Genomic DNA, 23,405 nt, shown 5'->3' on the forward strand with positions numbered 1-23,405 from the left:
GCTGGGATGTCTGGCTGGGATATCTGGCTGGGAATTCCCGCGCTAAACTCAGATCCGCCTTATTATCCTCTTTCCTGATAGAATAATAATCCAGAGTAAAATTGCACAAATGGTGGTCTCGGGTCTTATTTAAAGACTTGCCTGGAACTACCAACCTTTCACGTCAGTAGGCTATTCTTAAGTCTGACTGCACATTGCCTGCTGCAAAAGGTTTGAGAAAGACAAAATCATTGCTCCTGTGGCTGGGAGGTCACGTGACCCCAAATGACGCTGACAACTTCATCAGGAGCACTCTGCACTGACAGCCAGTTTTCTTTCTAGGCTGCTGTCCTTTTAGGAGGATTCTAAAAGCACGGCTGAGGCCTCTTTTTTGTTCTCTCTTTATAAATCATTAGTTGGAAAAGGGTCTGGTATTTTGCAGTTGTAACGCATCCACAAAATGAACACAAAATTTAGGGCTCTGTATGTGTGTGTGTGTGTGTGTGTATGTGTGTGTGTGTGAGTATTTGGGCCCATCTGAAGAGTCTCTCACAATACTTTGTAAATCTCTAATAAATACAAACTGTAGCTAATATAAAAGACTAGATTGTAGGTGTTATTGAATATATTATTTCAAATACCAATCTTATCTTTTATGGTTAGTACTTCCCATGTCCCGATTAAGTAATTTTTACTCACCTCCAGGTCACCAAGGCATTCTATGTGCTTTTTAAAGGTTAAGTGTTTTTACTTTTCCACCTTTCACATTAAGGTCTGTAATCCCTCTCGAATTAATTTTTGTGTATTGTGTGAAGTAAAGGTCAAGGTTCAGTTATATTCCATATGGGGTCAAATTGCCCAAGCACCGTTTATATTGAAAGGATCATCTTTCCCCCACTGAATTGCACTCGTTTCTTTGTTGCCAATCAAGTGGCCACGTATCTGAGTCTATTCAAACTCTCTCTTCTATTCTAGTGATCTCTTAGTCAACAAAAGCCTTGAGCATTAACGAGTGAATTATACTGTCTTTCTGAGGTTAGAAGGAAGAGAAGACCTACATTCAGCGCAGTTTAATACAGAAAATTATAAAGCCATATATTGGATGCTTCCTGTGTACTAGATATTATGCTCAGTACTTTACATTTATCATGTCATTTATACTATATAACTAATTAATGGTGTGTGCTATATTGACAAAACAAAGGCTTGACAAATCCCGTGTTTCTCTCTGCAATATCAGTCTAAAGGCATCTAATTGATTTTTCTGCAACCTTCCTTCACATCTCTAAATCATCCAAACCAAGGCATGATCATCATTTTTGGAGAATCTGATGTTCTTGGCTTGATGTCAATTTCAAGAAACGAGAAGTCAGTCCTGCTTAAGACATTAGGAAAAAGAAATTTCAAAGCCTATTTGTAACTAAGCACATGGAGAGCAGGACAAGACAGCGAGTTCCGAGCAGAAAGCGCAGAGAGTCTGAGTAACGTCCAGAACAAAGGAAGGGCTCAGAAAGAATGACTACGGACTTTGCTACAATGTTCTCTGTCCAGGCTATTAGGTCACCCCAGGAAAATACACAGCTATTTGAAAATGGAAAAGAGCTTTGTGTCCGCCCTCCAGCTGCTCCCTTGCCTTCTTGCAGGCTCTGAAAACAAATCAATGATAGATGCTCACAAGGCATTCTGTTTAGGCTTTTGCTACTCAAAATGTGCTCTCTGGCTCAGCAGTCCCGGCATCACCTAAGACCTTGCTGTAGCATCAGGGGCTCCACCGGAGAACTACTGGGTCAGAATCTACATTTTTTTCCCAAGACTAAGGGGATTCCCTTGCACATGAAAACTTAAGACGTAATAGATCACCAAGGAAGGAAAATGCAAACATCAGCAGGTTCCCACTGTCCCACCATCATGTCCCATTGTCCAGGAGCCTTCAGTAACTCCCCCTGCCCTTGGGCTAAAGCTCCAACACCTTAAGGTGGCCTTAGACTCTCCCCTCCAGCCTCCTCTCCTCACCCTCCCCTTCTTGTATTTCACCCAAGCCCAACTTAGAGCAGCAACAGGAATCAGCCAGGCTTTCTTTTTCTGCTTTGTGTTGCACCTGTTTCTGCTACTTAAAACAGGACTGTCTTAAAGCCGCTAATTAGAAACAATAAACATTTAAATTTTTTTTTCAACGTTTATTTATTTTTGGGACAGAGAGAGACAGAGGATGAACGGGGGAGGGGCAGAGAGAGAGGGAGACACAGAATTGGAAACAGGCTCCAGGCTCTGAGCCATCAGCCCAGAGCCTGACGCGGGGCTTGAACTCCCGGACCGCGAGATCGTGACCTGGCTGAAGTCGGACGCTTAACCGACTGCGCCACCCAGGCGCCCCTAGAAACAATAAACATTTAAAAAGAGGCCCCCTGGCCCATTGGAGCCCAGTGAATGTGCATGTGGCTAGGTCAGTGCATCAGCTCTGTACACAGCTGAACTCAAGAAGCAGAGCTCTCCCCAGGAGGGTTCTTCAGTCAGTAGCTTTCAGCCAATGGCATTTCTCAAGAGACCTCTTTGTTTACACTTGGATGGACTCTGACAGCAGCTCCCACACCAAAGAATGACAATAGGACTCTTGGGAGCCCTTCTTAGTTGACCAACTGCTGTAATGATTCGTTGAAATGCTCTACTTGTCTTTCCTTCTTCCAAAAGACCTAGTGTTTCGTGTTGTACATGATATGGGTGTCAGCTATGTTGACAAGAATGTCACAAGCTCTTTCACCAGCCAACCTGAAGAGCTTCCTCTTGTCACGGAGTAGAACTGAAGCTCCCTCCTGTATGAGGGAAGTCACTGCTGTCTGCTAAGACTGGCATTGATTTTTTAATTTTTCTCGGTAAGTGGACGAGAGAGCTGGGTATTATCATCACAAATTCTGCTACGTGCAGTCCATACAAGTTAATTACCAATGCCTTCCTAGCAGAGGCACTCGTTCACAACTAGCTAGAGAGAGAGATATGGTTATTCCTCAAGTTCCAGAGTATCAAAGGTAGACCAATCGTGGCTTGCGGACTCTACATTTTGTCAAAATTTCTTTATTCGACAGATACTTTTAAGAGCCTAGATTATGTTCAAAGCACTTTGATGATTAGAGGGAAAAAACTGAGATATTTCCAATGGAATCCAGGAAACCACTTGGCAAGGATACTTCATTGTAGCTCCAAAAACTGCATTTTTGGAGTTTGGATTTTGCAGTGCAACCAAAATCAGTCTCTTGAGGTCTGTAACTTAAAACAATACAAAATTTATTATCATACAATTCTGGAGGTCCGAAATTCTGAAATGGGTCTCACTGACTTAAAATCAAGGAGTCAGCAGGGCTGTGTGTTCCTTCCAGAGGCTCTGCAGAAGAATCTATTTCCTGGTCTGTTCCAGCTTCTAGAGGGTGCCTTCATTCTTTGGCTCACGGTCTGCTTTCATCTTCAAAGCCAGCAATGGCTGGCCAGATATTTGTCACATTGCATCACTCTGACTCTCCTGCCTCCCTCTTTTACTTATGAGGACCCTTGTGATTACACTGGGACATGTGAATGGTCTAGGATAATCTTCTCCTGTCAGAGTCAGTTGCTTGGCAACCTTAATTCTATCTGCAAACTACATTCTCCTTTGCCGTGTAACATGACATAATTACAGGTTCTGGGGATTAGGATGTGGGCGTCTTTGGGGGACGATTCCTCTCCCTATTACAGGATCTGATTTAATTTGGCCAAACTCACTGGAGATTAATAGGCAAGAAGGAATGATAATTTGTGACTATTTACTATGAAAAATATAACTTCAGGGTAATGGAGTCGGTGAGAACGCCCATGGTGGCTGGTCAGCACCTTCTTTCCCTGTAGGCAAATTGACAGGCACATCTACTTTTAAATAGAAGTTCGTAAGGACAGCACGAAATTAGAGCATCAAGTCAAGCTGAATGACTTAATGGCTAGTGAAATGAATCAAAAAAGAGAGAGAGAAGGGGCCCCTGGGTGGTTCAGTCGGTTAAGCCTCTGACTTGGGCTCAGGTCAGGATCTCACAGTGTGTGGGCCGGAGCCCCACATCGTAGGCTCTGTGCTGACAGCCTGCTTCACATTCGTGTCTTCCTCTCTCTCTGCCCCTCCCCTGATCACGCTCTGTCTCTGTCTCAAAAATAAATACACATTAAAAATTAAAAAAAAATTTTTTTCAACGTTTATTTATTTTGGGGACAGAGAGAGACAGAGCATGAATGGGGCAGGGGCAGAGAGAGAGGGAGACACAGAATCGGAAGCAGGCTCCAGGCTCTGAGCCATCAGCCCAGAGCCTGACGCGGGGCTCGAACTCACGGACCGCGAGATCGTGACCTGGCTGAAGTCGGACGCTTAACCGACTGCGCCACCCAGGTGCCAACATTAAAAATTTTTTTAAAAAGAGAGAGAGAGAGAGAGAGAGAGAGAGAGGGAGAAGGTGTTGGTTGGATCCATCTCTGCGACAGAGAGCTAGTCTCCCTCGGTATTCATTTTACTGGCATATTAAAAGATTGTAACTTAATGTGGCAAAATAATTTATTGAGAAAAGTATTTGTATTTTATTGTTCATGATAACTTATTAAGAAATGCACTTGTTTTATTATTAGTGCTTTGCAGAAAAATCCAAAGGAATTGAGACCACTTTTGTGTTAATCTCCCTGCCCCTAAGAGGATCAGTAGGGCTTGGAGTACCCCAGGGCAGAGTTAAGGCATTGTGCATTTAATTTAGTTGGATTGTGTGGTATGGTAAGCAGAAAGGCAGGAGTTGCCTGAGTGGGAAGTGGCTTCTTCAAAGAGAAGATTTTTTTTTTTTTAGTTTATTTATTTTGAGAGAGAGAGAAAGAAAGTGAGAGCTCGCGCGCGCGTGTGTGTGTGTGTGTGTGTGTGTGTGTGTGTGTGTGTTCCTATGCGCATGAGGGAGGGCTAGAGAGAGGGGGAGAGAATCCCACAGCGGGAGCCCGTCAGCGCAGAGTCCTATGCAGGGCTCTATCTCGCAATCTGTGAGAACATGACCTGAGCTGAAATCAAGGGTCCAATGCTTAACCAACTGAGCCACCCAGGCACCCCTGCCTTTTTGTTTTTTAATGGGAAGGGCAGAAAGGGTCTGTGAGAGAGGGATAGACTCTCTGAAGGGGCAGCATTTGAATGCTGAGTGACTGAATCCCTAAGAGCCTGGTGAAGGACCCTTGTACCCACACTTGGTATAGAGTGATGGCACTGCTCAAATTAGTAAATTTCAAAAATGAGGATCTCTCTAGTGACCATGATGGAAGAGACCAGAAATGTTACATAGGCACTTGAGCTCTTGAGAAACTTTAGGGAGGGAGCAAGTCTCGCTAACACATGGCACCTTTTTCCTGCTACCTTTTCAAGTGGGGATACCAAGTCAACTTAATTTGATGTAGAAACAATTTTAGAAAAATAAGGTTTTTCTTTTCTTTTCTCTTTTTTCTTTCTTTCTTTCTTTCTTTCTTTCTTTCTTTCTTTCTTTCTTTCTTTCCTTCCCTCTTTCTCTTTTCTTTTCTTTTCTTTTCTTTTCTTTTCTTTTCTTTTCTTTTCTCTTTCTTTCGTATCCAAGTTCCAGAGAAAGATTCCTACCAGCCACACAGGATTGAATCTAGGCATTTTAGCCTTTCCTTATCAAACAGCCCATGTGGAAATGACATAAGGAATTACCTATACTGGGCCAGAAGGCTACCAGAAAGACTAACAAAATGTCAGGCAAGAAATACTGAGGTACCAGGTCGTCTCTGGGAAGACGACGTGAAAAACGTAAAATGTGGTTGACGGCTTGAGGCACAAAGGTAGGAAACAGTGAAGTATGTCCTCACAGCAATTGGTGGGCCATTGAGAGCCTTAGCATAATTGAGACACGAGTGAGAGAAGAGACTGGAAATTGGGCTGAGATCATAGTAAAGAACACTTTAAATGTTGACTAAGAAACTAAATGTTGGACACTTCAAGTGTTTCCAAACATGGGATAATCTTAGCCTCATGTCTTTCCCTTTCAAGGGATGGCATTCAAATCACACCCCGCAAGCCACATGAACAGTTAGCAAATACATGGAACACAAGAAACATGTGAAGTACAGGGCCAGGTCTGGGGGGAGGGAGTTGTGGGAGAAGTAACTCAGAACTGAGTAAGGTCCCCTGGGTCGACAATCCAGAGGGCAAGACAGAATACAAACAGCTTACTGTTTCAGTTCAAACAGCAGATTACTGGGTACCCTTGCACTCATGTGGGACCCCACATTTTTACGTATACCACATTTCTTGTGAAAAGAGACCACAGAACAGGTGCAGCTTCTGGTTCTACTAGTCCCGCTAACTAAGGGCATCTTCAAAGAGGATGGGGAGAGGAGGAGGGGGGGCTAAGGACAAGGTTTACTGGTTTTCCGTCAGACCCAAGGCACGTGTCCTTCCTCTTGCCATTTCCACCCAAACAGGCTGACCCTGGGGATCAAGGTTTGCTCGTGACAAAATACTTTTGCTCGTGACGAAAGGGGAAACAGGCTCGAAATGGAGTCCTTTGCCCCCACAAGAGTAAACCAAGAGTTCCTTACAGTTTCAGCTACGCCTTGAACGCGCCCTCCAATCAGTCTGGAATGAACTGATGGCACTAGTGAGCTTAGACTGGGTGAGAAGCCCCGCCCCCTGCCTGTCCCTCAGAGGAGAGTGACCTTGCTGGAAATCATCCTTTCTTTTGTTTATGGCTTCCTTGTCCCACCCCCTTTCTGCCGTTAAAAACCTTCCCTTTTTGTACAGAGCTCCCTTCTGTGAGCCTGATTCACGAATCATTGAATAAAGTCAATCAGATCTTTAAATGTACTCAGTTAAATGTTGTGTTTTTTAAAACATATTTTAGCTTCCTCTGTCTCTGAAAGGTAGAACCTCTTTCAGGGTATGGCATTTCTGAACATGCCCTCACAGACCCCCAGCTACCTATCACCGGCAGAAGCAAGTAGTAAAGTGGCAGGATTACTCTTCCTTTTGAATGAGGAGCACGACAAACCCAAAGCTAGGCTCTGGCACCCTAAAGGAAAGCAAAATAGGGCAAGACTTATGAAAATTCAAAGAGTTTCCGGGGCCAGAAGGCATCTCTTATCTTAGCATGTTGCTTTCCCTTGGGCTTTTACTCCAAAGAAGTATTACATCCCGATGATACATCTTAAATATATTTATATATGTTTATAATATTACATATATATAATGTATATATCATATATAACATATACTATGGATTTTCAATATATATTTATATACATGTATATACATACATACACATATACCTTATTATGGTAAAATATACAGAACATAAAATTTACTACTTTAACCATTTGTATGTATCCAATTCAGTGCCATTAAGTACATTTGCAATAATGTGCAACCATCACCACTATCCATCTCCAGAACTTTCTTATCATCCCAAGCAGAAACTGTACCCACAAAATGATAATTTCCCATTTCCACTCCTCCCGTCTCTGGTAGCCTCTATTCTCTTTTCTGTCTCAATGAGTTTGCCTATTCTAGGTTCCTCACGTAAGTAGCATCATCATACAAATCTGTCCTTTGTGGATAATGGAGGTTTCAGACACACAGGAAGGAGGAAAAGAAACTGAGACAAGCCTAGTGCAGCCTGGTTCTTTTACCCCTTGTCACATGCTGACTTCCCTCACATGTAGCATCATCCCTTCTTCCCTGAAAGTCATGATGTCAGCAGACTCCTTTTCGTAGCTTACGAGGCAGTTCATTTCATTTCGTTCCTGTTTTGCACGGAGACTGGTTTCTCCTTTGCTGACTTCGTTAGCTGAGCTCAACAACAGGGTCGCGTCCCTGCTCATGGCACAAATCACGTCTTGTGAAGTCTGGCTGGGTTTGGAAGGGCAGCTGCCAGGCTTCTGCTCCCCTATGAGGCTGGTCCTGGCCACAATGGAGACTTGTGTGTGACCAATGGGTGCTGGGCAGGAGCCCAGTTAGATGAAGCCGTGAGTTGTTCCTGATATGCTCACTGCCCTGGGGCCCCAGGGCGTGGAGGGCACTGTGACCTGGAAGATGACCTTCCCCATGAAAAAGAAAACCAACCTCTGCTTTTCCTGAGTGGTTTTTGGCTTGTAATTATCAGTGACTTTCTCAGCATTGAACAATTGATTGGGCAGTCTTGGAAAGCCCAAACTCAGCATTTAGGACTTAGGAAATTCTACCTCCAGAACTCTAATCTCAGAGGGGACAGTCGATTTCCAGTATTCCTTATTTGAAACACCTGTTCTTGAGCTTTCTCTCTTAGTTGTAGAGAGAAGCTTGCAGAATGTGGCCTCCTTTATTTGTGATTGGATGTTGAATGTGGATGTTCAAGTTTATAGGATGCCCACATAACAGGGCATAGGCCAGCCTATTTACTTTTGATAAAGATGATTCCAAAGTGACTTCAAAGGGGACTGACCAAATCTTACCATCTTGGTCTAAAATCTCCTAGTGTCCCTACAAGAATGCTTTCTTTGCCTTGGATTTGTCCAGTCTACCACCTAGTACAGTTTGGTTTCTGTTGGTGGGTTTTTTTTTTTTTTTTCCTTTGAATAGTAGACTTACTGGTTTACTTTGCATGACATTTTTTCTGTCCACTTCCTCCTGATTCCTTTCCTCTTTTAATTATTGCTTGGAAATTCTCATGCTTCGCCCCTCGATTTCATTATTTTTCTGTGTAGCATGGTGAACACTGGACATAAGTTTTGGTTGTTAGAGACATCGGTCTTCAGAGCCTAACTGTGCTTTACTAACCGTGTGACCTTGGGCAAGTAACTTCACCTCTTTAAGACAACAGAGGAAGAATCTGTGGAAACAAATGACATTCCGGAATATTGATAGGATGGCTCAAAAATAATTTGTAAAAGTACCCGAGCCTACATATACAACATTTTTCTTTTTAGTATAATGTAAGCCCTTCCCAGTCTGTCTTCAGCCAATCCGAATTCCTGAAACAGGACCCCAAAAGTTCAGAGTCCTTTCCGGTCTAAGCGGTTCTAGGCTCCGAACAGGCTGTGCTCAGTGTTAAGTCGGGTGATGGACAGCTAGTGTTACCAGACTCTGACATAGGATCAGAGACTACCTGACGCCGCCCCTTATCCACTCCAGTCTAGGCTGTGCCAGGAAAAGCGTGTTCCAAAGAGACATCCAGCAAATAAAGCCCAACATACCCGTGAGCTGGTTCCACACCTGGAGGTGACCCAGGACAAAGCCAAAGAACCAAGGGGGGTGCGATGCCGTTGGCTTACCCTGCAGAAGGGAGTCTTTTAAGTAATCCTAGATCGGCTCACCCCGCTGCCTGTTGCTACCGGGGCAGGTAACTGCGAGATTCTTCCCCCAAGAGAGGTTAGGGCGCTGGCAGAGCGTGTTCAGCCTCCCTAGGGGCGAAGGGACACCGTGCACTCAGCCCTACCAACGGTCAGGGCTTCGGTGTCTGAGCGTGACAACATTCTGTTTTGGTTGGCAGCTTCTCGCCAGCGTCCAGCTAGATCTGGACGCAACCCGCGGCACCCCTCGCTTCCAGAGGACTAGGTGAGGAGTAGGTAGGACGGAGGCTGCCAGGGAAGTCGCCGTCGTGGGGCTCCGCGCGGAGCAGCCCGCTGAGGTCACGCTCGGGGGAAGCTTTAGGTCTCGGTCGGGCGCGTAGATCTCTGTGCGGACGAATCCCGAATACTCGGCAGGATCACGCGTTCTCTCAGGCAATTGCGCTGAACGCCAAATACCGCTGTCCGGGGGAGGGGGTGGGGTGCTGGGAATTCGCGTCCGCCAGGTCTGCGGACATCTCGGTATTTCAACCCCAGAAAGCGCGTTTGCAGCTCAGCCCGCCCCCCGCTCCCCCCAGCGAGGGAACGGCGTGATTTCGGGAGGGAACGCTGGGGGAGGGGAGCACGGCGGCCCCCGGCTGTCCCAGCCCGCGTCACCCGGCTCGGGGGTGGGCGGCCGAGGACACGGCCGCGGCGGTGGGGGCAGCGCGGGGGCCGCAGTTCCTTCCGGCTCGCGTCCTCCGCGTCTCCTCGCCGGCTGCAGGCCCGGCCGCGGCGCTTCGCTTCCTCGGGGACCTTCTCGAATTGCTGCGGTGGCCCGGGATTTCGATGGGGGTGGGGTGGCGGCGGCGTGGCAGCGTCAGGGCGCCGCTTCTCCCTCCTCGCTCCCTCTTTCCGCCGCGGTGGCGCGCGCCCGGAGCCCAGCGAGCCGGGAGCCGACGCGATGCGCGCACCTGGTGAGCGGGGATGAGCGGGGGTGAGCGGGCCGGGGGCGCGAGGGGCGCCGGAGGTGGGTAACGCCGGCGCGGTGTGGCTGCTGCAGCGGTGAGGGGGGGAGGGGCGAGGGGCTCCGGAGAGGCGTGCGCGAGCTCGGGGGCACGCCGGGGCAGGGGCCGGGCAGTGCCGAGGCCACTGGGCGAATGGAGGAGGGGGCTGCTCTGCAGGGGTGGCGGGTTTTTATGGAATCGACCTGGCGAAAGGGGGCGATCCCGTGCTCGGCTTGGATCCGGAAGGCTCAGGAACGGAACCTCGAAGACACTTCAGCGCCGGGCGACGGTCAGTGAGCCCAAAGCCTGCGCCCTGCGTGCCCCCAGGCACCGCGCTCCGGGCGCGCAGGCTTTTCTCGGTTCCCCAAAAGCGCGCGCACAGATGGCGAAGGCCCGCGGAGGACCCCCTCCGCACACACCCAGCCCTATGTATGGATGGCTGGTGGCCCAAACCCATAAACTTTCTGTTACTTAACCGAGCTGGGTTAGTGAGCGCACGGCCGGTTATGTGGTCCCCAGCGCCCACCGAGAAGTCCACCTGCTGACACTGCGGAGGGGAAAGCGGCGCTGCACCCCCACCCCGCTCCAGCCTGCCGGTGGCCGCGGTGAGGTTCGCCACCCTCCTGCCACATTGATACCGTCAGCCTGGAGAATGTGGAGAACCGCCGGAAGAGGGGTTATGTAGCCCGAATGGGAATCAAGACGATAAGGAAGGGGTAGATTCCGGAACCGTGCTTACTGTGTTATTGCAATGGCACTTGGAAGGATCTCTGAACTGGCGGTATGTTGGGAGAGCGCAAAGGACCGAGGGTCTGCAGCCTTGGGTTCCGGGGACTCTGTCCTGAAAGGCTGAGTAGCAGCAGTGAGGTCTGGGCAAGTCAAGAAACCTTGTTTGTGTGAGAAGCAGCAGGGTGATCCCTGCCCTACCTCACTGGACGGTAACTGGAGGAAGAGTAGGGTTTTGAAAAGCAGAAGTGTGGTTTCTATAAATTAAGGTATCACCACATTGCTGCGCACACCTCCCTCCTGGCCGCCAGCAGAACCTCGTTTGGAGCAGAGGTAAGGCAGCACCTTCAGGGTAGTGCGGGCACTTTCCCGCTTACCTGCCCACGATGTCCGGGTGTGGCTGTTCCTCAGTGTTTCGTTCTGGGCCCTCTTGCGAGCAGTACTGCCTGACGCTGCGCATCAGTGTGACCTCAGGGTTCAGGAACTGTGCCTTCCTCATCTTCTTTAGGGCCGGAGGGAGATGCTAGGCAAGTTGATGAAAACCGGTCGTGGCCTCTGGGGGTTAGATTTGATTTGAGATGCTCGTCATGACTCTGAAAACATCCTTAGCCTTCTGAAGTTGGAGGTCGTGTTTTCTGACGCAGGGAAGACTGCCAGCACCAAGGATAAACGTGCAAGAAAAAGCGTTTTAACTGGAATGATCTTTAGAGGAGGATAAGCAAAGAGGTCAAGAAAGACTGCGTTGCTCGCGAACACATTTTCCCCACCTGTCTGAGGGCACACAAAGAATAGCTTTGTCAAATTAGAATAGTTTCCCTTGTTACTAAATTTAGATTCGTATTTCTCATATGGAAAGGAAAGAGTCACATGGTTGGTTGCATTACTGTTAAAATTGAAGCAGTTCTTCTTAAATAAGCTTGTCAAGCCTTCCAGAGATTATAAACATGAGCAATAGTAATGCCTGTGTGTCATATTGTATCCTTTCTAAAGAGATAAGTAAGGTGTGCAAGTCAATATTACCAAGACCTCTGATTGTTTTTCCGTTGTCATTTTTTTTTTTTACCATTTACTTATTTTTGAGAGACAGAGCTGTAGCAGGGAAGGGGCAGAGACAGGAGACACCGAATCTGAAGCAGGCTCCAGGCTCTGAGCTGTCAGCACAGAGCCCGACGTGGGGCTCGAACCCATGAACTGTGAAATCGTGATGTGAGCCAAAGTCGGAGGCTTAACTGACTGAGCCACCCAGGCGTCCCGAGTTTTCATTGTAATTAAAAAGACTTGAAAGATGACTCATTTGCAAAGTTGGGAAATAAAACTAGGTCTCCTTAATTGTGCTGTCATACATTGAAGTCTAAGTCTGTAAAATTGCACTTACGGTGATGATAAAGCCAACTTTTATGGAATAGTGTCTGTCGGACTGAGATATGCATGTTACAATTCGTTAAGTCCTCACAACAATCTGTAAAAAAAACTGAAGCACAGAGAGGTTAAGTGCCTTGCCCAAGGTCACACAGCTGGTAAGTGAGGAATTTCTCAGATTGGCATAAAAATTATATTTGATTGGGACTCTTTTTTTCCCCCCCTTAATTTTTTGTGCTGTTGTATCTTACACATACAGAAGCATGAGGGTGAGATTGGGGGGCTCTGGAGCAAGGTTCCAGGCTCCCAGTGCTGAGCTTGCTGCTCAGTTGCTGTGTGTGGTCTTCACTTCCTTTTCCTAGGCCTCAGTGTTCTCATCCACAAGATAGTAATAATAATCCTATATTGAATGATGCTTTATTTCTCACGTGTGAACTGTGAAAGGGAAATACTGCCGCAGGTAAAAGGAAGTCTCAGAGGCAGGTGTTTTTGTTGTCGTTAACAGTAGGCTGGAAAATGACAAAGGAGAAGCAGCTGAAATGATCTACACACTTAAATATGATCTGCTCAACAACTAATGTTTGAAAATTCCTTAAAAAAATATTTTGGTTTAGGGGCGCCTCGGCGGCTCAGCCGGTCAAGCATCCAACTTCAGCTCAGGTCATGATCTCATGTCTCATAGGTTCAAGCCCCACATCTGGCTCTGTGTTGACAGCTCAGAGCCTGGAGACTGCTTCAGATTCTGTGTCTCCCTCTCTCTGCCCCTCCCCAACTCGGTTTCTCTCTCTCTCTCTCAAAAATAAATAAACACTAAAAGAAAAATTAAAAAAATATTTTAGTTCTGTTCTTGGATCCTTAGTTTTACATTTACTGAAAGAGATAAATGTAAATTGGACCTCAAAGTTTTGGGGGCAGGTCACCTTGAAAAGCACCCATGGCCAACAGGTGCTCTGCTCTAGTTGATTTCAGGTGATGAAGACTGAAGGGCGGTGTGGGATTCTTTTTAATCCTTAGGCTCTTCTACATTCTCTTATTTCAACAATCTATAGTGGGTCAGGAAACAAGTGTCCTGGGAACATATGTAAAGTAACTCCCTATTCTCTCTTTCTTTCTTTGGAAGCTGTTTTTAGAAGACAGCTCTTGGGACGGCTGTTTTACATACGGTAGGTCGGGAGACTTGAGCTTTTATTTATGCACATTTTAAGAGTGTTTTAAACAGTCAAATCACTTGAACTGTCCTATGACCTACATAAAACCTGTTCTTTGTTTTGTGTTGTTTTTCCTGCTGGCTCACTCTTCGTTTAAACTCGGTCTCTGTGGAGATTTGGGCCAAGGTCACTGACATTGCCAGCAGCTACTTCGTGCTTGATAAACTTGGATATTCTCCAGAAACGTTTGAATCTCTGAGATTTAAAGGTCTTTCCTTCATCCCTGTGCTGTTGCGGGTAAGAATGTGAACTTGGGAGCAAGACTGCTTGGGTGTGCAATGCTCCCCTTTATTGGCTGTGCGTCGGGTCTGCATCTGTAAAATGAAAACAGTGTTGTTCTATCTACCTCATAGGTTGTTAGAAGGATCAAGTGTGTGTGTGTGTGTGTGTGTATAGAAAATCTAGAACAGTTCCAGGCACCTACTAAACTGCATGCAAGTGTTAGTTATGAGCCGATGACGATGGCTAAGATAATAGGTGAGTACTCTGGAGGAAAAAAAAAAATAGAGCAGTAAATGAGGATAGGGTGCACCTTAGGGATGCAGTTTTAAAAAGGGTGATGAGGAAAGTCTCATTCCAAAGGTACTTTTGAATAAAGATGGCAGTGCCGAAGACTATAGAGGAGTGTAGGGGAGGGGTGCAGAATGGTATAGAGGTGTAGGGATGTAGAGGTAATAGATAAGGAGGTCAGAGAGGTAACTCAGGGACACACGGACAGATATTGCAAGTGTTGAAGGGTTTATTTTTGTTTGTTCGTTGGGACCAGCAGAACCTCCCTCACGGTGCTGGTTTAAAGAGAAGGGTGGGTGTCTGACCTCTGGGTGTAGGGTCTGGGAACCGGTGCCCAGTTACTGGTTGCCATCACATTGATGATGTTGTCTTTACCAGTCCTTGGTTTCGTTTTTTTTTTTTTTTCTCTTTTCTTTTTCTAGATAGTTCTGCTGTGGCATTTTCACTTCTTCCTCTCTCTTCTCTATACCTACTTTAGGCACACATATTCAGTATGCCTCTTATTTGCTCTCTGTTTCCCCTTTCAGCTTTCAGTACCTTAATTTGCAGCCTGACTTAGAGCGAGTGCTCCTTCCATCCCTCTGCCCATGCACACCAGCATTCTCCAGGCTTCCTAGACCTTGTTTGAAGAGAGATGGGTACTTCCTCCCATCTCATTTTTTTTTTTTTTTGGACAGCATTATTTAGATTGAGATAGAATTCACATAACCTGCAATTCACCCATTTACAGTGTACAAGTTAGTGGCTTTAATATATTCACAGATATGTGTCCTCACCATCATGGTTGATTTGAGAACATTTAGAACCTCAAAAAGATACCCTGTACCCGTTAGCTCTCACTGTTTATGTTCTCATTCCCCCCCCCCCCCCCCCCCCCCCCAAAAAAAACCCACTCATCTATGTTTTGTCTGTATGGATTCGCCTGTTCTGGACATTTCATAAAAATGCATCTGTAAATATGAAATATCTTTTGTGCCTGGTGATTTCACTTAGTATAATGTTTTCAGGGCTCACCCATGTCGCGGTGTGTGTTAGCACTTCGTATTGTGGCTAGATAATACCGCATCGCATGCAGCCCCACACTTGGTTTACCCGTTCATCAGTTGATGGACATTTGGGTTGTTTGCCCCTTTTGGCTTCTGTGACTATTTCTGCCGTTGACATTTGTGCGCAAGTTCTTGCGTGAGCACATGCTTTCGTTCTCTTCGGTATATCCTCAGGAGTGGAATTGCTAGGCCAAATGGTAACTGTATGCTTGACCATTTGAGGAACTGCCGGACGGTTTTCCAGTATGGCTCCCCATTTTATTTGGCCCAAACATGGGAACTTTGCCATTGTTCCAATGCAGGTCCCTACGCTTACTTCGGGTAAAGTTTTGAATTTAATGTTTTTTGTCAGTCTTATTCAGTTATGTGATGTTCGTGTGTAAGTAATTTTTTGTTATTGTTTTTTTAAATATTTTTTAATGGTTTGTTTATTTTTGAGACAGAGGGAGAGACAGAGTATGAGCAAGGAAGGGGCAGAGAGAGAGGGAGACACAGAATCTGAAGCAGGCTCCAGGCTCTGAGCTGTCAGCACAGAGCCTGATGCAGGGCTCAAACCCACGACCCTTGGGATCATGACCAGAGCTGACGTCAGACGTTTAGCCAACTGAGCCACCCAGGTGCCCCTGTTTGTTACTGTTTTTTATATAAAAGGTTTTAAGTAAAACATTACTTGAGTGGTAGTATGTACCTTTAGGTTACAAGATGATTTATTGGAAAGCAAGAACAAAATGTTATGTTCATGAATTTTTACATTACATATTAGTATCCCTGTGCCTCTATAAGGTTTATAAATAAATGTTGGAGCTGTTTGTACAATGACTTTTGTTTTTTACACAAATAGGCGTAATCATAACATTCTGGGCACAACTGTTCTAAAGACATGGAATCAAATATAGTGGTGTGGTTCTTAATCCTTTGTTTTGTGACAGATTTAATAGGAACGTTCTTAAATTTACATTGCTAACGAAATTGAAAATATCCCAACTTCAGCCCCAGTGATATACATAAATAGTAGTGGAAGGAGCCTTGGATCAGGTGTCAGACTTTTGTTTTTTTGTTCTCCTGGTAAATTACTGATGGTGAGGCCTTGGGCAAGCCCCCTAACGTTCTTTACGTCCGTTCCCAAATTGGCATAATACCACCTGAAACGCTCCGTGAGAGTGGTCACTGTGACCTACGCGGTGACCACAGGAAGTTAGTCATTTGTGTGTCTTAGGCAACCTTGCAGTTTTCTCAGGCACATGGTTCGTGTTCCTTGGTCTTTGCCTTCGTGGGGTCTTCCCCGGCGGACCTTACCCCGCGCATTTGTCATAATTGCTTTCTGTCCTTCCTCCGTGTTCTCCTGACGGCGGACCTTCCAAGTTAAGGGTCACTGCCAAAGTTCAGGCGGGCAGGGAGGAGTCCATGTGATGCCACCAGCCTCATTGCCATATGCCATTGCAATAGAGCACTGCTTCCTTCCTGGTGCTGTTAGTGTTCGAACACAGAGTTCAGCATGTGCTGTGGTGAGGGCGCAGCTGTGTGAAAACGGCAGTTGACTCTGATTGCGGACCGCGTTGTGGAAGCTCTGGAGTCGCGTTACTGGGCCTCGAAAACAGTCCCCCTTCTGTTTGATAAGTGATGGTTTGAGTTTCTCAACATCCTTGGGGGTGGGGATTTGTCCAAACGCAGAGCATGAAGGGAAGTAGATACGGAAAGATGGGGAGAGGACCGGGGAGCTTTGTGAACGAGACACCGTCCATGCTCTTTGCTCACCTGCATTTCGTTATTACTGAACATGCTCAGTAAGCCGCCTTAAAGTGGGCATAAGCGAATTTTACCCTTTACCCCAACTCGTTTGTGATTTCTGTTCTCTAGCTTCCTTTATCCTAAGGAAACAGTTGAACAGAAATTTTAGGTCGTGATCTCCAGCTTCTTCTAAAGGTTGACATCTGTTCTCGATTTTCTTTCCCAGGCGACAGAAATAACCAGCAGAACCATTCTTAGGTACTGTTGGTTTGTTCATTCGTTCATTGTATTCACACTCAATGCGTGTTTGGTTGAACACCTATTATGTGCCCCTGTTCTAGATTCTGGGAACAAAGCGGTGTCCAGAGTACAATTTTTTTTTTTAAAACAGTTACCCTCAGAGATTTTCCATTCTAGTGGGTGTTCGTGTTTGAGGCTAAATACAATGGGGATTAATGCCAAGGAGTAAGGAGAAAACCAGAGGTGGGAAGCGGGGCGGGGGGTGGGGAGAGAGGAATTACTGACTGGGGCAGTTGCCATGACATAGGGTGACCATGGAGGCCTCACTGAGGAGGTAACCTTTAAGATCAGTCTTCAGTGCTCCTAATCATGTATACAGTTGGTAGTGCTGGGGCAGAGAAAATCCTAAATCCGAAATCTGACATGCTTGTGTCTATTCATGGAGTCACTCTAAGATTGTTAGGGGTATTGGGAGCGAAAACTGCTCATCTGCATCAAAATTCTGGCTGCTTATGGTCTGAAAGATGTTTATGAGGTCACTGTAGAGGTCACGGTGGCTCATGCCCAACCGAGTCGTCCATCCCTTTGGCAAAAGCTGCATCTCTGCAGTGAGTATTGTGGCTCTGAGCTTGTCCTCATTATGCAGTCGTTCGTGATGGAACCACTGACTTTGATGGGCAGAGACCCATCTAGAATGACTTGCCAGGGGGAGTCCAGGAATCTCTCTTTTGTCTAGGACCTTTGCTGCCGCATATATGTTAACTAGTGGTAATCTGGCCTGTGCTCACCCTCAACAGGAAAATCACAGTAGAAATGATGGTAAGCTTCGTAATCTTCCTTTACAACATTTTGGGAAGGGGGCCTGGGTGGCTCAGTCGGCTAAGCGTCTGACTTCGGCTCAGGTCATGATCTCTCAGTTCGTGAGTTCGAGCCCCATGTCGGGCTCTATGCTGACCGCTCGGAGCCTGGAGCCTGCTTTGGATCCTGTGTGTGTGTCTCTCTCTGTACCTTCCCTGCTCTCATTCTGCCTCTCTCTCTCTCTCTCTCTCTCTCTCTCTCTTAAAAAAAATAAACATTAAAAAATTTTTTTAAGTGTTTTTGGAAATAGATTTTAGCTTTGTACCTAAGCCTTGCTAATTCAAAGGACGTCATTTATCACAACGGGTCGCATTTGGGGAAGATGTCAACCACTGCTTAAACCCATACTACCTGCCGGCCGTCGGCACTGAAATGTATGAATGTATAGGTTCAGTCACTGTCTTCCCTCTGCCGGAATGTAAGCTATTGGAAGAAGCATGGACTTCTTTTGCTCCAGTGCCTCCAAAACAAAAACAGTGCCAGTCATGTAGTAGCTGCTCAATAAATATTTAATTGATTACCAGACGACAAGCAAGGTGACAGTGAGCCAAAACACCCTATGATGGTATTTCATGAATTATCTGTTGCCCCAAAGATCAGGCAATGGCGATGTGGACCCCCAGGGCTAGGGCCAGTGCTTTGTTTCTAACCATGGCTCTCTCCTGTGTCAGTCTCCCTCTCAGAGAGGCTCATGCTCCCGGGTGACCGTCCAACCTGGCTTGTCATCCTCTCTCTGCCGTGTCTTTAGACATGGCTTTGAATCTCTATGGGCCTATCCCAGCTCTAAAATGTGCTCGTTTTATAACCTGGAAAAGCCAACACCTGCTGGTTGTTTGTGTGAAACAAGAACACCTTTCTAGAAGGAAGTGGAGCAAGCACCGCTTCTGGAAATCACTTTTGAAAAGGAAGTCTGTTTTTGCTCAGTGCCGCTAAGTCAATTCCGTATCTGGGAGGCTCATAAAGAACATCATTCTTTGTGAACCGTTGTCTTTAATCTGTTTGTAAAATACACAGGGATCCCTGCCACTTGTCATTGGTTTGAGGCTGTACATTTTTTTATGTGATTTCACATCTATAATCATCTTCCCCCCCACAAGAACAGCTATGACATGTAAAGAATTGATCATAGAATATGACTCATACAGCTTCATTCTCTTGGAAACAATGACGTTATCATGAGCTATGGACTCAGAACTAAAAGTTTAGCGAAAGAAAACTAATAAAAAGCAACATGAACAAAATTGCTCATCGCTATATATTTTATAACTGCCAAAAACTAAAAATACGTTCCCGTCCATAGTCTGGCGAAGTAAATTATGATCCTTTTATACTATAGAAAGTGGTAAGATAGTTGAGTGATATACACCCTCAAGAACTTGTTGAGAGAAAAAGAAGTTTCATTATAGATTTTGTCCAGTGTGAGCTCATGTGTACGTATAAAAGAGAAAAGAAAACACATCTTCTGATCTGCCATATGTGTGTTAATTCATAGGGAAAAGTCTGGAAGGGATGAAGTGGTTACCGATGTCATTTCTGGGACTGAGGTAGGATTGGCAGGTTTGGCACAATGTGAGTGCTTCATCCACTCTAGGCTTCTGTGTTTTTGCCGTTTCATAAAAACACAGTCATGGTTCCCATTTGTAATTGTGATACTCGGAATTATTGGAGGGGAAAAGACGTGTGACAAAGAGAAATTGGGGCACCAGGTGAGATTTGAGGTCTGGAGAGGGAAGACGAAGCACTTCAGATGAATTCTGACAATTGCCACCACCTCCCATGGTATTTTGTGAGCAGTGATTTGGAGCTCACACAGTATTGTGCAGTATTATATGTATACCATATACACACACGCACACATACGTATATATATGCATGTATATATACATTATTTCAAAAGGTTTGACCTAGGATGGAGGGCCCCCACATCAAGAAAACCCAAGGAATTTAGTACAGTTTTCACATGTACCTTCTTTTGGTCTATTTGTAGATGTTGAGAAAAATGTCATATCTTCAGGAAACATGGATTCACTTCTATCCTTGTACAAACAATTCTGTCACAGTAACAGAGCAGTTGTATCTGCCACGGAAGTCTTCTCTCTAGCTCACGATGTTATTTCCACCGTTGAATTTGCTCTTTCAGCCCATAAGTTTATTGAGGTCCCGCGTGCAACCATCGGACCTGGCAGAGAACAGACAAGGCCCCATGTTCTTGTGGAGCTTATCGGCAGGGGGGGACTGTGGGGGGGGGGGGAGTGACAGGAGTGGAAAAAAAAATGAGGAAGTGAGACTACTAGGATGAAAATTAAGCAAGGTGATGTGATAGAGAGTAACTGGGGAACTACTTTCAGAGAGGTGGTTAAGAAAGACTTCTTTGAGGAAGTAATTGATAAACCAAAGCATGCAGCAGGGCAGGAAGGAGCCAGATGTATGATCAGTTGGGGGAAGAACGTTCTAGGCAGAGGGACTAGAACAGCAGCAGTAGGGTGGGCGAGAGCTTGTAGCACTAAGAGTTTAGTGAGTGGTTGGGACTTAGGGAGGGTGGACAGAGATAAGTGAGAGAGGTCTGCAGGATGGGATCATGTCATGCCTTAAGGACAAGGTAAGGATTTTGGATTTTATTTTCAGAGTTGATGGGAAGCTGGTGGGGGCGGGGTGGATGGTGATTAGGGGAATGACATCTGATTTACGCCTATTTTTTAAAATATTTATTTTATTTTTGGGAGCGCAGAAGCCAGGGAGGGGCGGAGAGAGGGGGACAGAGGATCCAAAGCAACCTCGGCATTGACAGGCTTACAGCAGCGAGCTCCGTGTGGGGCTCGAACTCATAAACTACGAGATCATAACCTGAGCTGAAGCTACCGACCGAGCCACCCAGGTGCCCCGTGACTTACACTTAAAAAGATCTCTCTCTGCGTACCTCTTGATTGTAAGTTGGCCAGAGTTGAAGCAGCAAAACCCACTGGAAAGATGGGAGGAGGCCCGGGTGGGAGAAGATGGTGACTTAGATTAGGGCAGTAGCTATAGAGCTGAACTTGCTAATGGATTAAAGATGGAGAGCTAGGGGCGCCTGGGTGGCGCAGTCGGTTAAGCGTCCGACTTCAGCCAGGTCACGATCTCGCGCTCCGTGAGTTCGAGCCCCGCGTCAGGCTCTGGGCTGATGGCTCGGAGCCTGGAGCCTGTTTCAGATTCTGTGTCTCCCTCTCTCTGACCCTCTCCCGTTCATGCTCTGTCTCTCTCTGTCCCAAAAATAAATAAACGTTGAAAAAAAAAAAAAAAACTTTATCAAAAAAAAAAAAAAAGATGGAGAGCTAAGGAAAGATAGGATCAGAGAGGACCTCCAGAGTTGGGGCTTTAGCACCTGGGAGGTGTGGTTCCTGAGATGGGAAAACTAGGGAGGAGCAGACTTGGGCGAAATCAGGGTCTGTTTTGGATGTGTCAGGTTGTGGTGCCCCCTGGATGAATGTCAAATAGGCAGTAAAATATCGTAGCCCATAGTTTGGCGGGGCGGGGGGGGGGGGGGGCCAGGAGTAGGGATCCAGGTGCAGGCCATCTGGATACATAACGGTGGTATTTAAAGCCCTGGAACTGGGGTGCCGGGGTGGCTCAGTCAGTTAAGCATCTGATTTTGGCTCAGGTCATGATCTCATGGTTTGTGAGTTCAAGTCCTGCATCTGGTGAGCATGAGCCCTGCTTCTCTCTCTCTCCCTTTCTCTCTCCCTCTCTCTCGGGCCCGCTCTCACTTATACCCTGTCTCTCTGTCTCTCTGTCTCTCTCTCTCAATAAATAATAACTAAAGCAAGCCAGCCTTGCAACTGACTCCCAAGCCTCAGCTCACCACCTTGTAGCCCTGTTCTCCACTCTCCCCTTACGCTAAGCTCACCGAAGCAGACCACTTTCATTTCTTCCTCTTGCTGACCTTGCTTGTGCTTCCAGGGCTGCTTGGAGCCTCCCAGTGTGAAGGACAGTGGGAGCAGTAGAAAGTCGCGGGCTGGGCCAGTGACTACGGGGACCGGGGTGCTTCTCTCTTATCATAAACTAAGTCCCATAAAGCAAAGTTTTTAGTGCTGTGAGTTGCCCTCAGTTTCACATGCCGCTTGTCTGCCTTGTTGAAATACAAGCACAGACTAAACAAAAATAAGGAACCGTGAAAATGTGTCTTTACTTCCAATGGTATTCCCATTTCGGGTTTGACATTGAATTTCGTTGGAAGAACGCACGGCTGTCTTTCACTTTTATCTGTCGTATCAGCAGTTTGCTTATATGACTGTGTCCTTGTATAAAAGCAGTCCTCGTTTATGCCCTGAAAACCCTTTCCTATCCTGATGTCACGCCTCGTGTGTTTGCGGCCAGTTTTATTGCTGATTTGTTTGTTTATTTCTTGTCAATCCAAGTGGAATTTACTGTATGGTACAGAGTGAAGTACAAACTTATTTTTTGTTTCTTCTCCTCAAAAGATTTTGGAGTTTACAACTAGGACTGAGTTCTTATTTACCTCGAATGATTTTTGCTCGTTGCAGGTAAGCTCTCTGGACCTCAGCTGGCCTCATGGTGAGTTCAAGGCCCTAATCCAGTAGTCCAACGGAGTTCACGCCACCCTGAGCCTGGAAAGATGGTGTCACAGTCTATGGGCCGGCAGGATTCTCCTGTGCACCCTTGGGAAGGGGTCAGCAGTGACCCTGGTGACGTTGAGGATTCGCCCAATCTCCTGGACACTGACCAGCCTCCTTGCAAATCAGACGTCAGGTTCATGAGGCACAGAGCTGCCTGGATTAACCCCCAGTGTGCGCAGCAGCAGCTACAGGATTTGCCCCCTCAGGTGCCGACAGCGGGGAACGGTGGGAACCACTTTGGAAGGGATACCGCCTGTTCCCTGGGCCCTTCACCGTCGTCCCTTGGGGACTCCATGGTGGAGACATCACTGTCCAAGGATACTGCAGACTCTGCCTGGGGCTCAGGTGACAAGAACAGCGACGTCTCTTTTACCTCCAAGGGAGAGCAGGCAGTGCTCCCAGGAAAGTCTCCTCAGATGTCTGTGTTCACAAGCTCCAAGGCTGCCTCCTCGTGTCCGGAAGCTGACAGCGCTTTTTTGAAGCCTTCCCATCTGACAGCTTCCGCTGATGAAGGTAATTTCAGTCGGGACTTGCCTCATTCTTGTCTGTTCACACGCAGGCTTTGCCTTGGCCTAAAGCCTGTCTTACCATCTTTCTCATGAGGACAAAAGTCCTGGCTTTCCACTCTGATTGGAGGCCAGTGCATTAGCTCATTTAATATTCTTCAGCCCAGCTACCTGGATGCCTGGATGGTCACAAAGGGTAAAAACAAATATTTCCACTCTCCTTCCATAGCAAGATGTCATCTTTGCTCAGCTCAAGTGGTAATCCATGCCAGCTGCCATCTTTGAATGGTGTGTGCCTTTGGGAGCGTCCAGCTCATGAAGTTGCTGGCAAGGGAGAGTA

At 46.5% G+C, this 23,405-nt stretch overlaps 2 protein-coding genes across 13 annotated transcripts in view; one reads left to right on the plus strand and one right to left on the minus strand.

The window, feature by feature from the left end:
* Positions 1-8,503: 8,503 nt before the first annotated feature.
* On the minus strand, positions 8,504-22,496 carry LOC121012655 (serine/arginine repetitive matrix protein 1-like). Its single transcript, XM_040447945.1, has 3 exons — positions 22,442-22,496; positions 11,378-11,452; positions 8,504-10,241 (listed from the first exon to the last, which is right to left on the minus strand). Exons 1-3 carry the CDS (start codon positions 22,494-22,496, stop codon positions 9,649-9,651), a joined length of 723 nt encoding a protein of 240 aa, XP_040303879.1. The 3' UTR covers positions 8,504-9,648.
* The window catches only part of RUBCNL (rubicon like autophagy enhancer), a 39,934-nt gene continuing 26,659 nt past the window's right edge, over positions 10,131-23,405 (plus strand). For 4 of the 12 annotated variants that reach the window (XM_040448455.1, XM_040448456.1, XM_040448457.1 and 1 more), the window contains exons 1-2: positions 10,131-10,244; positions 22,467-23,072. In XM_040448455.1, coding sequence (XP_040304389.1) covers positions 22,559-23,072 — 514 coding nt within the window. In that variant the 5' untranslated portion in view covers positions 10,131-10,244; positions 22,467-22,558. Of the gene's footprint in view, positions 10,245-10,419; positions 11,334-13,163; positions 13,805-17,370; positions 17,911-20,209; positions 20,549-20,641; positions 20,876-21,661; positions 23,073-23,405 lie in introns of those variants that run through there. The other 8 variants (XM_040448448.1, XM_040448454.1, XM_040448451.1 and 5 more) reach the window with 8 other exon arrangements.

This window comes from Herpailurus yagouaroundi, unplaced genomic scaffold (genome assembly GCF_014898765.1).
Source record: "Herpailurus yagouaroundi ecotype Mexico unplaced genomic scaffold, PumYag 197, whole genome shotgun sequence".
Classification (NCBI taxonomy): Eukaryota; Metazoa; Chordata; class Mammalia; order Carnivora; family Felidae; genus Herpailurus; species Herpailurus yagouaroundi.